Source organism: Sinohyriopsis cumingii, chromosome 17 (genome assembly GCF_028554795.1).
Source record: "Sinohyriopsis cumingii isolate HCF-2022 chromosome 17, ASM2855479v2, whole genome shotgun sequence".
Classification (NCBI taxonomy): Eukaryota; Metazoa; Mollusca; class Bivalvia; order Unionida; family Unionidae; genus Sinohyriopsis; species Sinohyriopsis cumingii.
In genome coordinates this window covers 18530593-18546842 of record NC_142977.1, presented here as the reverse complement: position 1 = coordinate 18546842, position 16250 = coordinate 18530593, and the positions used below count along the sequence as shown (strand labels likewise).

General features: G+C 35.4%; 1 protein-coding gene across 1 annotated transcript in view; it reads left to right on the top strand.

Moving 5' to 3' along the window:
- The window catches only part of LOC149777848 (uncharacterized), a 33486-nt gene extending 18386 nt beyond the window's left edge, over positions 1–15100 (top strand). Inside the window, exons 10-16 of the mRNA XM_089938917.1 lie at positions 1950–2039; positions 5655–5750; positions 6733–6928; positions 7569–7742; positions 9361–9455; positions 10483–10553; positions 12580–15100. Of these exons, the coding sequence (XP_089795043.1) occupies positions 1950–2039; positions 5655–5750; positions 6733–6928; positions 7569–7742; positions 9361–9455; positions 10483–10553; positions 12580–13069 (1212 nt within the window). The 3' untranslated portion in view covers positions 13070–15100. The remainder of the gene's footprint in view (positions 1–1949; positions 2040–5654; positions 5751–6732; positions 6929–7568; positions 7743–9360; positions 9456–10482; positions 10554–12579) is intronic.
- Positions 15101–16250: the final 1150 nt, after the last annotated feature.

Sequence of the window (16250 nt, the reverse complement as noted above, 5' to 3'; positions counted from 1 at the left end):
CTAGAACCTTTGTAAATGGTCTCTGTTGAAATTGCTTGAGTACTTGGATCTTATTAAATGATTTCTATTCTAACTGGTTGAATTACTCGAAGCTGCCTTGTAATTATACAGTAAAAGTCAGCTAGACTTATTATACAGGTATTCCTCTTCCAGAAAGAACTCGTATTTGTATTGTTATTATACAGGACTTTCTCTTCAAGAAATAAATCATATTTGTATCGTAATTATTCAGGTATTCCTCTTCCAGAAAGAAATCGTATTTGTATTGTTTAAAAGGCCAGCTTACTTTAAAACTAGGCATCTGTATATTGAATTGCTGTATTCACTAAATAATATAAAATGTTCACGAGTGGACAGACGAAATGTTATGACCAATAGACATCGCGTAACTTTTGTTTTGTTATGAATACACATTATGGTAAAAAGCCAAATTTACTGTAATGCACTGCTTAAAATACTGCTGACATTTGTTGCTTCGGACGGCGATTCAAATTTGCCATATGACTTTTCTATTTTCTGATAACAGCCAATCTCAATGAATACAACTTCTAAAGTTGAGACATATGAACAAATCCACCACTAATTCTGATTTTGAAATATTATCGGCTTGACACTGTTAGAAGAAGTATTAAAATTGTAAAGAACTCTTTCTGGAAAAATAGTCTATACTGTTCTATGAAGATATAGGAATTGCTAAATGTAGATATCAGAGCAGCATACAGTAGATAAAGGTATGTAAAAAAGAACAGTGTATATGGAATTAAATTGCCTAAAATGTAATGCTCTGTCAATAAAATACAGCATTTACGATGTTATATATATATATATATATATATATATATATATATATATATATATATATATATATATATATATATATATATGTAAAGAGAGAGAGAGAGAGAGAGAGAGAGAGAAAGAGAGAGAGAGAGGATGGAGAGCCATCTTGTAATAAAGATCACGGAATAGTAACTATTTATGTAACAATACGTTAAGAAATAGGTGAAGTCATACAATCTTGAATTCAGCCTAATAATGAAAGATGGTCGTATCTTTACTTTGTTTTGCAGGGTTGAAATACCGCGTCGGTGACTAGCTTTGTTTTCTATGACGTGTTAAGGCGTGATGACTGTTACGTCATCACACATGAGAGACTAAGATCGTGATTCAGATTCATTTGTCGTGCTTTACTGAGTATTGCAAAATTATTAGAAGTTTGTTTTAGGGGTTTCAAGAATTATACTGGTTGAGAATCTGAAATCAACATGGGTAGGGCAATGTTTTGAGCTTTTCAAAAACTGTCATCTAATCAACAGTCATGAGATATACAATCTTGCTTTGGACTCATGAACTCAGTCAAACATGTATTTTAGACGAAATGTATTGAAGATCTTCCATGAGGGTTCATTCTATCTTTTTTTCATTTTTGTGTTTTGGTCAGGACAAGGTTGACATTATTCGACTCATTTCATGTGTCAAAATTCCGTTTAATTCTCGTCATCATGTTAACTGATTCTTACTTTATTTTCACCTAATGAAAAGAAAACCCATCTTGTGATGTTCCCTGTTTTTTTTTTGTAATCGTTAATAATAAAATAATTTACCTTTGATATCGGTTGATGCAAAGAATTCATCAACCCTAGAAGGAACGATATTTACCAAGGCTTAAACCTCATCAAAAGTCTATTTTGATTGCTGCAGTTAAACTATTAGAGAACAAACTTTGGGAACAATATATTTATAGTTTCCGCGTTAATGGAAGATTTTAAACTGCTGTTTACGGCCCAACATAGGGATGAATATTGTTTGAATGTAGTATGCGGATAAGATTTTAACAAAAGGCCAGGTGGTAATTGAACCTGAGTGCAGGATACCTTGAAGTAATGAAATAAAAGCGATGTAAGTCATTTAATTATTTGTACATTTTTTAAAATTTAATTTCGATGCAGGATTTTTTAACAGCGATAGCAAATTCTTGCGGCGGAAAGGTAATGACTCTGTCAGACTGGTCACCAGTGGCGCAATATGGGAAGAAAATGGTATGTAGCACATTTGGAATATTTACACAGTTAAAACGGAAACAGCATTTAAAACGTGTTTTATCATGACATAAACATAAACTAAAACACAGAATAAGCTGCGTTAAATATACTCCTGTACGCAAAGTTATTTACAAATTACGGTTCAGGAAACGGATAAAAAAAAAAACAACAGATTGAGTCCATAATTTTGTCCTGGTGATACTCTGTTGTCTTTCCCGTAGCCTGTCATCTATGAAAACAAGAACTGTGTATATTTCATCTATTTGCACATATCCAACTGTAATACTGGAAATAATTACATAAGTAAATATAACACACACACACACACACACATATACATATATATATATATATATATATATATATATATATATATATATATATATATATAATAATAATAATGAGGACTTTGTATAGCGCCTACTCTTTAGAAGCTCTAAGCGCCTTACAACATCAGACAACACCTATAAGATAAAAAGTATATAATGATATGATTACAAAAACAAACGCCATGAAACCAGATTTTTTTTTAAGAAAAAAAACATACTGAGAATATTTAAGGTAGGAAACATTATAATGTCTTTAAATTTGTTCTTGCAGTCGAAATAAGTGAGTTTTAAGAGCACTCTTGAATGGGATCACTGTGTCTTTGTGTCTAAGTTCAGTGGGAATTCATTCCACGTTGCTGGGCTCTGGTATGTAACATAACGTTGTCCATATGACTTTGTTTTCATAGTGGGAATAATGAGTATACTATTGTCAGAAGAGGAGCGTAAGTATCTTGCTGGTGTGTACACATGGGTGAGGTCGGACAGGTATGTTGGACTAGAGTCCGACAGTGAAACGTAGCACAGAGAATAAATTTTGTGTTTGATTCTGGATTGAATTGATAGCCAGTGTAGGGTATAGAGCAGTGGGGAGGTGTGCTCTGATCGTGCTACTCTCAGTATGATCCGAGCAGCTGTGTTCTGAACTTTTTGAAGTTTCCGGAGAAGATATTGAGATGAACCAGACAGAATTGAATTAAAATAGTCCAGTCTTGAAAGTACTAATGAACACACAATTGTTTTAGTGGCATCAACTGAAAGATATTTGCGAATTGAGCTGATGCGTCTCAGCTCAAGATATGCAGCCTTGCATATGTTCATGACATGTTGGTGCAGTGTGAGAGTACTGTCCAGAGTAACACCTAGGTTTCGTACTGATTGTGTGAATTTAATGTTGGTGTTGCTGATATTTATTGTTTGAGGTAAAGGATGTGAATGAGAAAGTCTTTGTGTTGTGATCAGAATGGCCTCATTTTTATCATCATTCATCTGCAGCTTGTTACATGCCATGCATGAATTCACATCAGAAATGCACCTCTCTACACCTTGGACGGTAGCATCAACTTCAGTTGGGTGGCTAGATTTGTATATTTGGGTGTCATCAGCGTACAATTGGTGAGACACTGGATGATGATCTATGACACTTGAGAGCGACTGAGTGTACACAATGAAGAGAACAGGTCCAACAACAGACCCCTGTAGAACATCACAACATAGATCAACTGGGCTGGAGTGTATTCCATTTGCAGATACAATTTGTGTCCTGTTGACCAAGTAGGACTTGAACCACAGTAAGATTGTATCATGAATGCCAAATACATGTTGGAGACGGTGAAGTAATATATCATGGTATATTGTGTCAAATGCTGCAGACAAATCAAGGAGGGTGAGGACTGTAATCTGTCCGCTATCCAACGCAGAGAGAATGTCATTAACTATTTTTAGAAGAGTAGTTTCAGTACTGTGGCAAGGGCGATATGCAGATTGTGCATTGCTAAAAAGACTGTTTGAATTTAGATGAGATACAAGCTGGGATAGAACAACCTTTACTAAGATTTTTTGATATGAATGGGAGATCAGAAACTGGGCGGTAGTTCTTTAAATCGTTATGGTCTAGTGTTGGTTTCTTCAGCAAAGGCTTTACAATGGCAGTTTTGAAAAATGATGGGAATTCCCCGGATGAGAGAGGTATTAATAACATCAGTTAGTGAAGGCAATACTGGATCTATGCACTCAAGCAGCAGTGATGTTGGAATTGGATCAAGTTCACATGACTTTGGTGCACTCTTCATCAGGATTGTACGTACGAAATCCATAGAGACAGGTTCAAATGCTGCTAATGGTTGCCGCTCAAATTCTGTATCCCAACTGTATGGTGACGACGAGTCAATTGAAATTGTTTTGTCAAGCTTATCTCTAATGGTTTGTACTTTGTCACGGAAGAAATTAATTTGCAAACATGTCCAGAAGGTCGACTGGAGAGAAGGTAGTTGGAAGTGGTGTAGATTTGTTCCTTGACATTAGCTTGTTAGTAATCTCGAAGAGCTCTTTGCAGCTGAAACTTTCCATGATCTTAGTAGTGTAGTGGGCTGATTTCGCTGCATGGACTATATTTGTGACATTCTTCTTAGCGGCTTCATAGATTTGCTTATGAATAGTGAGTCTGGTGGAAAGCCAGAGCCTCTCAGCTTTACGGCGGTCTCTTTTAGCAGCGCGAAGCTGGTCCCTAACACTGCTATACCATGGAGAACACTTTTGAATTGATACTCTGCACTTGGTAGCTGGGGCATATTTGTCAAGCAATTAACGCAGGCAGTTATCGAGTTGTTCTGCGGTACTAGGTAAGCAAGTTGTTAGGTTAGCTTGGATATCATGCATTAGTTTGGTTCTATTTATCATACGGAGGTTTCTCTTAGTAGCAGATAAAGGTGGAGGGTTAGGGACTGATACGTCAAGATGGCATATAATGCAGAGGTGATCTGATGCAAGGTCATGCGATGCTAGGGAGGACCGTAGAATGTTATCATCAGGTCTATGAAGAATCCAGCCTAAAATGTGACCATGTTTATGGGTGGGTTGGTTAACTGACTGTTTGAGGTTCAAAAAATTAATAGAATCTATGAGTTTTGATGTATCTGAGTTTCCGGGGCAGTCAAAGTGAAAGTTGAAATCTCCAAGAATAATCAGGTTGCCACCTATCGAATTTCCATAGTCCAGGAGATTCGGATTCTGCTCCAAAAAGAGAGAGTCAGCCAACTTGTTTTTTCTACTGGGCGGAGGGCGGTATAGGCAGAAAGAATGGACTGACCTTTGCCCCAGTGTGAGTGTGGTTAAGGACTAGTTCAAACGATGTTTGGTAGAAATTGAATGTTGTGGTGTGGTTAAGACGTTTATATATATATATATATATATATATATATATATATATATATATATATATATATATATATTATTTTTTTTGTGTGTGTGTGTAACCTCAAGCTAAGTTGCATTATACAATGTTTCTTAAGCTATAGCATGAAAATGATTATTATTTTGAATGCCTTATAACGAATGTGCAGTGATGCGAGATTTTTCTGATACTATAATTCACCCTGATCAAACCTGACACGATGTTTTAGAGCATTTTGATACGGGTCAAAGATGCTGTCTTTGGTAAGTATGCGTGAGGTTTGGATAGGCAACCAAAACCGGTACAGCATTTAATTAAAAGCTTAAGCTATGCTTGAAATAGAAAGGCATGTAATAGTGACTTCTCACATTTCTTTCCTGCTTCTTATTTTAGGATCTGGCTTCAAAATACTTTGGTCTTGCCAGCGTGTCACAAGATTTATTGGCTAAAGTGCTGAGGGAGTCGAGCGGTTTGCCGCAAGAAGATATAGTAAGTGCAATACATGTATTGCAACAATTGTAATTTCTATTAAAATTTAATAATAAACATCTTTATAATATTAAAATGATTTACTCTCATGTTAACAGTTTAAAAACGGAAATAGAAACAAGAAGACAAAAGCAAACCAAACCAAACCAAACCAAACCCACCTACCCCAACAAAACACAAAGCAAAACAAAGTAAAAAATACTAAAAATACCCAAACATTACCGACCACAAATGGTCCTCGACCATCTCCCTTCTTAATATAGTCATGGTCTATATAATTACAACTTCTCCTAAATCTGTTATTACGTTTTTCATAATTTGATATATATATATATATATATATATATATATATATATATATATATATATATATATATATATATATATATATACACACACACAAATGGAAAATAATACTTGTTCTCATATCGATTGTCCGTTTGCAGACATAAAGAGCCTAATAGGTAATGATTGAGAATAATGTCAGTAAATACAATTTTCAAACGCTGAATTATTAAGGGACGCTAATTTGCGAGTTGGTAGCACTATCTCGGTAAATGGCTGTAATTAGTTTAATAATTACTACATATGTACCCATACCTTACTCATACCCTGTCAAACCATTCATACTGTGTTGTTCGGCTGTATTCACTCTGTCATGTTGTTAATAATGAGCTAACAAAGAGTTTTCGCTTACAATACTCGATGCTAATAACAAGTGACGTGAGCCAGGCAATACTTCCATGCGCAGTCGTTAAACAAAGTCTGTTAATTACATTTACAGCCAAGGAGCAATGTGTGGAACGCATATACCATGCTAGCATTTACATTCATTCATATGAATTAATGCTTATGCCAGACTAAAATAGACTTTAACCAGATTATATATATATATATATATATATATATATATATATATATATATATATATATATATATATATATATATATATATATATATATATATATAATTTTATGACAGGAATTAATTGCCACTGAGGTTAAAGATCAGTTGGATTATCAAAACGATAAAGGAACAACCACCGATGAGGAGGAGGTAGAATGTTCCTACCAGCTTCCTCCAGTGGGGTCCCGTGTTCGAAGAGGTCCTGATTGGAGCCGACGTGATGAGGACAACAACGGTCCTGGAACGATAATTTCTTATTGCAAGGGTAAAGGTACGAAAGCCTGTAAAGTGCCAAAAGATATATAATTAGATATGTTAAGCTAAAATGTAATATTTATAGATTAGATTTGCTGTACATACCAAATATGTGCATAAAGTTTCATTTGTTCCATTTAACCGGTTATTATTACAATCGTATTATATAAAATGCAGGATAGATTATTAAAATTTAGTTTGATGTGTTTGGATTAAGATCGTTATGGAACATCATTTAGGACTTTATTAACGGCCATGTTGGCCTATAAAATGTAAATCTGGAATTACATAATCACTTGTTTTCCTTTCCGACTGCATCTGGCATCTGCAAATTGCGTTTAACTGTTTAACACCAATATAATGATGATCTCTGAATGTGAGCTATTTGACGTAAAAGGTAATGCCGTCTTTTAGGAGCAAACGTACCAATTTCTGAATTGACAGTTTCATGAAATCCGATTTATTTAGGATATATAGATAAAGGTCTACATCTAAATGACTGTTTTATATAGTCAATAATGGTCTTAGAACTGAAAATATGGAGCGTCACGTACATTTCTTTCCTGTGAGGTAAATTAGCTATAGCAAACTTCAGGCTCAGTCCAACATTTTATTATTCTAAACATCTAGAGCATATTACGTTCTTTTTATATTAGTTTTTGCTGGCTGGGTAATTGTGGAATGGGACAAAGAAAAGAACTACAGCCGATGGAGGTTCCGCTACCGTTATGGTGCAGAAAATGCACATGATGTCAAAGTACAGGCACGCGAAGGACCGAGAGTTATGGAACATTCATTCATCATGAAAATCGGTTGTGAGGTAGTAAGAGGTAATAACTTATCTGAAACATATATCTAAAACCTGAACATTTAAATCATTACGATTTTCAAACCAGCCATGCTTTGCTGTTTGGATTAATTATGATTTCAATCACTGGTTGGTTGGAGACGCATAGTACACCGACCAGATTTACCCTTCTTCAGGTCTTAAAAGATGACTAATCGAGGCACGAGCCGCAGCTGCTTAGAGGTTTGCGTGGCGTAGTCGAAACCTAAAGAGTGTGAATTTGAAACCTACCATCAGACCAACTATTGGCGATTACCAAGTTATGCCCCTGGGAAGCGGACATTACTCCAATTGCCTCGGCAATTAATAACCTACTTGTGTTGATGTGCCTTAACAAAATAAAACCAAACAAAACCGAAGAGACGAGTTACGTGCAAATGCTAGCTTCTTAGAATTTGACTATGAACAGCACCCTGCAAAATTGTGAATTTTAGGACAGAACCAAAAACAGCATACACTACATTTAAATAAATGTTCGCACTATTTTCAAAACTTAAGTTTTAGAAATGTTTTATTATCTTAAAAGTTTACATATTTACTGTAGGGCGAACTGAACGTTTGCATGCGGTGGGAGGGATGGACGTCAATGATATAATGTCATCCTGCAAATTATAACATCAATTCAATCACACGAATAAAGCGACAAACAAGGAATAAATAATGTTACCCAAATGGTACTCCAAGTACAGGCATAGTCCGCGTTCCAAGACTTCATCTGTGAGCATCATTTTTCAAAAGGATTAATTGTTTCTAGGCACCATCAAGTGATGGGAAAATATTGTCAGTAGACATTGTGTTAGCAGCGGACCTTGACATTTCCAAGGATAATAATGAAATATATATCCGGTGAGTTGATGAGAGTCGGTTTCTAACGCGAATCAGAAAATATCTTCTTTCCTTTAAAAGTGTTTTATAGGTTCAAGTCTGCGCATTTTCAAAAGCATCCTTAAAATTGTATTCCGGCTTGAAGAATTGGATAGGAAAACTAGTGTGGAATTTTATTTATAAGTATTCAAATGTTTATCAGGTAAGCATATGAGTAATATTGTTACCATCACTCGGTATAAAACTTTCTCTTTTTCCAGCAGGGGGCGAATTACAACACATTGTGTACAAATAATATTTTTAGTGCATAAATTGCGTTCCCAGCATTGTTGGAAGGTGTGTATGAATGTGACCAGCATTGGATCTTTCATCATTATGCATGGGTATATTACTATTCTTATCATTTTTAAAGGCTGCACCCAAGCCAGATAATTCTGTTCATAGTCGTTAATCCCCACGGTTGCAAATTGATTTGCTTGCCGCCCTAGCGAATAAAAGGTTGCAGGGTCAAATCCTGATCAGACCAGGTCCGATTGGTACACTTAATGTTTTTCGGAAAGTTAGTTTACTCTGATTGCCTAGGCATTAATATAACCTTTAATTTATTGATTTGTTGCTGAAATAAAAAAAACTTATCAGTCTGCCTTTGTCTCTCTGTACATCAATGTGCATCTCTGTCTGTCTGTCTTTCTGTCTGTCTCTCTCTCTCATTATCTATCTATCTATCTATCTATCTATCTATCTATCTTAATTTATATGGATACTCTGTTTGCAAGGGAGTTACCGGAAGTCCAATGATGATGATGGAATTGAGGAGGGAACAACAGGCATGGTGTATAATACAAACATGGACGGTAAAAATGTTGCCAAGGTAACATTGTGTTTCTGACATTCATCTTCTACACGTGATAATGGAAATACCTCACTCACGGAAAATGTTAAACATTTTGATGAAAACATCTTTGCCAATGTAAGATTTGAATAAAATGTGTTGCTACTGAAAAAATTAAAGTCTACAATAGGGTCCAAACCGTGGGTTTCTACGTTCAGTGGCATCAGATACAGATGAAATTGTTACTCTACTTCGTTGAATTAGTTAATCTGAGAATTTTATTAAATTTTATTAAATTTATCCCTTGAATTTGTAAAACAAATCGCAGAGGGAGAAAGGTTTGGAAAAACCAATCTCTCTGTCAATCAGAGGATTACTTAATAACGAACATGAATTTGTACTTGGTTTTGATCTAATTTGCTACATTTTGATCAGTGCTAGTAAATAATTGCTAATAATATTTATAGCGGTGATGACTAGCTTGAAAAGACTTACAGTTCGTATATTATTCTGATATAATTCCTTCCAACCTAAGTTCTGCAAAAGTAAGAGTTAAGATGGCCTTTTCACAGGAAGCAGTTAATTTCTGTTACATACGTTTAATATAGTCTGCATTTGATCACATGATTAATGGTTGCCAATCTATGCGTATGATAATATGTTTATCCTTTTGGTTGTTTAGGAAGTATCGTTTTGCGTTGTTGTTAATGCTAACAGCCTGGTAAAAATATTGAGTACAGTAAAGAAAACATAGACTCATACTAATTTCAAAGTGGGTCCAATGTCGTGTAGAAATCTGCACTGAAAAATCATTTATGAAGGAAGACACAGATCACTTTCCGACACATTTATTCTAACTTGTAAATGTAACTTGAGTTGATGCAAATAAGCTAACTAATAACAAAACCGATAAGAACTTCTGACATTGACCAAAATTGCGAATAGTTAATACAAACGCATTTAACAAAGTATATACAAAGTTTCATACGTGTTGGTGTACTTATAATCTGTCCATGTTAAAGGTCCTTATTATAGTCTAATACATGTATCTTTATAATCTCTGCAGATTCGCTGGCAAAATGGGAGAAAAGGGATATACACAGGCGAAGCTCTGAACTCTGGCGAGATTCAATTAAGGTTTGTTTTTATCTCAAATCGTAATTTTGTCTTCTCACAATATATGGCAAACGTGTCTTACGTTTCTTTTATTGAGTTTACTAATTCATGTATAGATATTGTTATGGTTTTCGCTAAGACAGATTTAGTTTGTAAGATACATCGTGAAGAATAATACATATTTGAAGCTTCTGAAACATTGTATACGTATCGTCGACCCCCTTCCTCTTTGGTCATACGTGGAAGGGTAGAAGATACTGTATACTGCATCTTCCTACCATGTTATTGTCTGACTTAGCTTGAATATCAAAGAGCCTGATACAACTGATATACTTATTTCCTCAGCTTCAGTATCATATGGCCTAATTGATACAACTGATATACTTATTTCCTAGGCTTGAATATCATATGGCCTAATTGATGCAACTGATATACTTATTTCCTCGGCTTAAATATCAAAGGGCCTAACTGATAAAACTTATATACTTATTTCCTCGGCTTAAATATCAAAGGGCCTAACTGATAAAACTTATATACTTATTTCTTCGGCTTGAATATCAAAGGGCCTAATTGATACAACTGATATACTTATTTCCTCAGCTTGAATATCATAGGGCCTAATTGATGCAACTGATATACTTATTTCCTCGGCTTAAATATCAAAGGGCCTAACTGATAAAACTTATATACTTATTTCCTCGGCTTGAGTATCAAAGGGCCTAATTGATACAACTGATACACTTATTTCCTTGGCTTGAATATCAAAGGGCCTAATTGATACAGCTGATATACTTATTTCCTCGGCTTGAATATCAAAGGGCCTAATTGATACAACTACTATACTTATTTCCTCTGCTTGAATATCAAAGGGCGTAATTGATACAACTGCTATACTTATTTCCTCTGCTTGAATATGAAAGGACCTAATTGATACAACTGATATACTTATTTCCTCAGCTTGAATATCAAAGGGCCTAATGGATGCAACTCGCTCAAAAAACTTACTGTTAAGCATCTAACGATTTTAGTTTAGTTCAAATCACCAGTACAACGTTAATGCTTAAATCGAGGTATTAGAGATACACTTACTTCCTCATTTTGTAATGACTATATTACATAGTGCAGATATTTTCGATACTATATGGATAATTTATCAGTGTATATGAATCTATTAATTAATCGATTCCCAATTTATTGTTCTCGAGTATCCATTGGCAAGTGTGTTCGATCCCTTTTGTGTTTAGTATGTTGGTGTTCTGTTTAAATTATTCATTCATATGTTGGTGTGTTTGCCATTAAGGCCTGGGTGTAGTTATGACTCGGGCCATTTATGGATGGCTTCTTGCAATGATACCTCAAACAAGATGCTACCTCTATGCTCTACAGCAAGAAATATAAAACCACCTAACTGTACATATTGTTTTCAGAATTTGTCTTATACTGCGTTACACTACGTTTGTCTACCTCATTTAGATCATTGCCTTAGTTTTCTTTAACGTTTACAGAGGGCATTCTTCACATTTAGTGTAAAAACAAGAGGTTTGCTGATAATAATATGTAATACCACATTATAGGCCATGTTTCAATTTTGTTTTGTTCAGTTGGAAGCAATTAAAATGCAGAAGAGAAATTACACTGCTCATAAGATAGCAAGTTGACAAGGTTACTTCTACCAGTATTTGGAAAAACGGACATGTGAAGCTGCAGCAAATAACTCTGGAGCACCAGTCATGGAGTAACTCATGCAATAACTTTCTTATCATTTTGCTTCTATTTATATACACAATGACAAGCACACATACACACGGATAAGACACACGCTCATTTAGGTAAAGCATGTGCAAATCCCAAATAAGACAATATACATAAACTGAAACCCCCCAACAAATCAACAAAACAAAAGAACAAACATACCAATTATGATTCATAATTCAGAAAGGTAAGCAATATCTTGGCAAGGAAAAGGCAGACATACAATTTAAATATGTGGGTGTCATTTGTTACATAATATGTTATATTTGTTTTGGCGTCTATCAATCCTTTTCAGTCCTCGCAGCCGTCCATATTACGAGATGATGCCGTTCAATCCATTGCAGTTTTTACCCAATCTACCTCCGTCTACAGTCCAACCGAGTTCGGACGATTCCAGACGACACCCATCGAGACAAGAAGCCTTGCCGGCATCTACAGGCCAGTTATCAGCAAGAGAACTGCAAAATCCCAGCGTTTTGGATAATGAGGGTAGTGACAGTGATGTTACGGGGGAGAGAGAAGCGTTGACAATAGAGAAAATAGCACATTTTGGACTGTCGTTCGTAGACGATATGAATAGCAGGAATCAAATCCTGACAAAAAGAGAACAAAGAAGGAAGAAACAGAACTTTGGTGCAGCTAGAAATAGTTCTTATTCAAAGACGAGCTCTGGGCAAATGGAGATGATGAAGTCAGATACCCAGACAGCTCCACATGCAGATGGATCTTATAATGATACGAAACTACGCAGGATACGAAAAAGTAATAAGAACTCTGATGTTTAATCTACTAGTGTTGATTTCTGAAATCTGAAACATCTTTACACTGTTAGTTTACTTTAGAATAATGACTTTGAGGCGGTCGCAGTCCCGCCGTGTTAAAACTAGTACTTCAGTCCCACGCAATTCATCCCATGAAGCAGCTTGCACGAAAAGAAGGACTACAAGATCACAGCCCTATTCACAAACACATATCTTGCAAGAGGTCAGTCCAATTTGTGTATTGGCCAATGTGTTTTCAAAATCAAAAGGTCCCACGTGTTGACGATTATTAGGTTCCAGGTGGACAAAGTCATTCGGATATTATGCCAGTGTTGATCGGTCTAGACAGAAATGTAAACAGAACGAACGATTTGTTGGTAAATAGGATATTAATCTGAAGTTTGAAAACATATTATAAGATTTGAAAGGTGAACTTGTTTCTTTGAAAACAACAATACAGCTTGAAATGGTTGTGTTTAAGGTAACACGAATGCTGTTGAGATGAAATGCAGTTTCATAGGAATGAGCTGGATATTTGAATTCGGCGTGTAGAGAACAATTTGCTTAATTAGCTAACAATGTTAGAAAGAACCGATCTGTTAAAATATTGCTGTCAACAACTGACAATGTCTCTTATTTCAGTTTGTCAAAGATGCTTACTTCACTTTAAAATCTGTGTTAAAGATAACATATTACATTTCAAGCTTTAACGTTTAAGCATTAGTACATAAAAAACCACAGCTGTTTGGTTTTGAAAGTTACTCTGGCTGTAAGAACAGAACATACTTAGATGACAGAACATACTTAGATGACGATTTAATTTGGGGCACACGCGGGTGTAATTGATAAACTATATTATATTCAACAGATCTCACTGATAGGACACAAACGAACTAACACAAGAAAATTACGAAAATTAAAAAAAGTAGTTTGATAATAGGAAAAAGGCCCATCTTACACCTTTGGCAGAGTTAGTTGTTTTTAAAAAAGTTTGATACTGACCAAGTTACCCCCATATACTACCAACGCCGCCCTTATCACTTTCCCACTTTTATCGTGGAACTACCTCCCTTTGCTGTAAGATTGTTTTGAACGACACACAGACACACACACACACAGTGGGATATAAATGACATTAATTGTGAGAACGGAGGATTAAATGTGTTGAATGTTTTTTTACTTGTTGATTAAATGGAGATCATCTTTCTGAAAATCGGCTTCGAAAAGTGGTATAAATGTTATTGCAGGCAGTGTCCTGGGTGGACGAGTCGCTGCAACGTACTTGCATTTATAGACCACCCACACATCTAACCTTTGTCATCCCGGCTTGCACTCTCAGGTCTTAGCTAATGTGGGAATGTGAGAAAGCTTGTCCGTGACTTCCCGTTGGTTGTGGTTGCTTAAGGGATTAGCCGGGTTCTTCATCCACTTGTTCAGTATCTACCTGTTGTATTCCAAACAAATTAATTACCTGAGTGAAATAGTATTTTTATTAAAAAAAATTCCTTGAATCATAAATTAAATAAGCAAATCAATAGTAAGTTTCAGATGTTTTTCATTCACATACTATATAATATGTATCAACAAAAATAATCTAGTCTACATAAATATTAACGCAAAAATTGCAGAAAATATGGGAATTGTCATCTGGTTGATTAAAAAAGCAAAGAAATCTCAGGATAAATTAAAATTGACTGGCAAGGTATTTTTGGCTTTTAGAATAACCGAATACCCTATGTCGAGGTGGGTTATTACTAAAATGTTAGGTATTCTCGGGTAATACAGCATGAATCAAAATTGGGAAACGGGAAGAAAAAAGCTTTGTGACGAATTTAAAGAAAAAAGGTTTCACACCTGCTCTGGGACTTTACGTATATCCAGTCTGTTTTGGACTAACTTTTATTAGTACTAAGTAGCAAATGTATACATTCATTTTAGTAGTTCAGAAGAAAATGCGCTTTTTGGTATACATAATAATCGAGAGGCAGATGATGTTATACTTGTGATTTTACTTAGTAATAAAAACATATACACTTGAAAAAAAATGTAATCGCATTTACCGTTTTTGTTTTTAAACTTTCATTATTATTCTGCGGAAAAGTATATTGCTTTCACGCACTTTGTGTGGAATGCCTTTATGAGAAGGTGGATGCTATATAGAAAATCTCGTGGAATCGTTACAAACGCTATACTAATCTATGACAATACATAAAACAATCTATAATTTTATATCAAATGGTATCTTAAGCCTGTGTTCTCTAGATTTTCTTTTCTTTTTCTTTTTCGTTATCTCTCGTGCAACATAAACTGTACCTTCTGGATAGGACCATATGTTTCGACGGTGTTCGGTCCACGTTATTCCCCACTTTGTGCGAAAAATGTATTGCCTCGCTCTCTTTATTTGTACAGTGATTATGTAAGCATGGATGTATGTAGGATGGATGGATGGATGGATGGATGGATACATGTATGTAGTGATAACACTGAATCTTTGGGATGTTAAACTTTAGAAAAATGAATGTGCGAATGCGTTTCAACAAACATACAATGTATACAGATGAGTTAATCACTGTTTATCGCCTTAATAATAGAGTGAGATATGGAAGAAAAATATGTTTTCGCCGTTGTTATTGAGTACCATAAAAAGAACAAAAACTGCAACTGATATTGCCAGCCATCACCACCACCGTCACCACCTGCCCCTCCCGCATCATACAGTTGGAAAAGGTGGTTGCTGCCTGCGGTCCCAAAAAGGTGACCAATCACATAATATAATAATTTTTAATTCTCGCGAATAAGCATGTACTATAAATATTCTATGTTTAGACGACAGCACTCAAAGAATCTTCCCAAGAGACAAACCCATGTAGAGGCGTTGAAGGATGGTGTACAAATGTGCAATCTTGCCACGAATAGTCATTTTGATCATACGCCCATTGATGATAAATCAGGGACTCTCAATTGTGGATCGATCTATCTATACATTATAAGATAATGACCTAATGACGTACTTCGAAGCGTACAAAATGACAATATCCACGTTCAGACAAGCGTGAGAAATACACTAAAATGGGCGGGATGTGTTCAAACACAATCGTACAGAGGGCTGAGCCCTGGCCACTTTTGCCTTTTACTTTTTTTTTTAGTTTACAAACATTCGCTGAAAACAAGTAAGTCCTAGATATTTGAAGGCTGTTTTATTTCA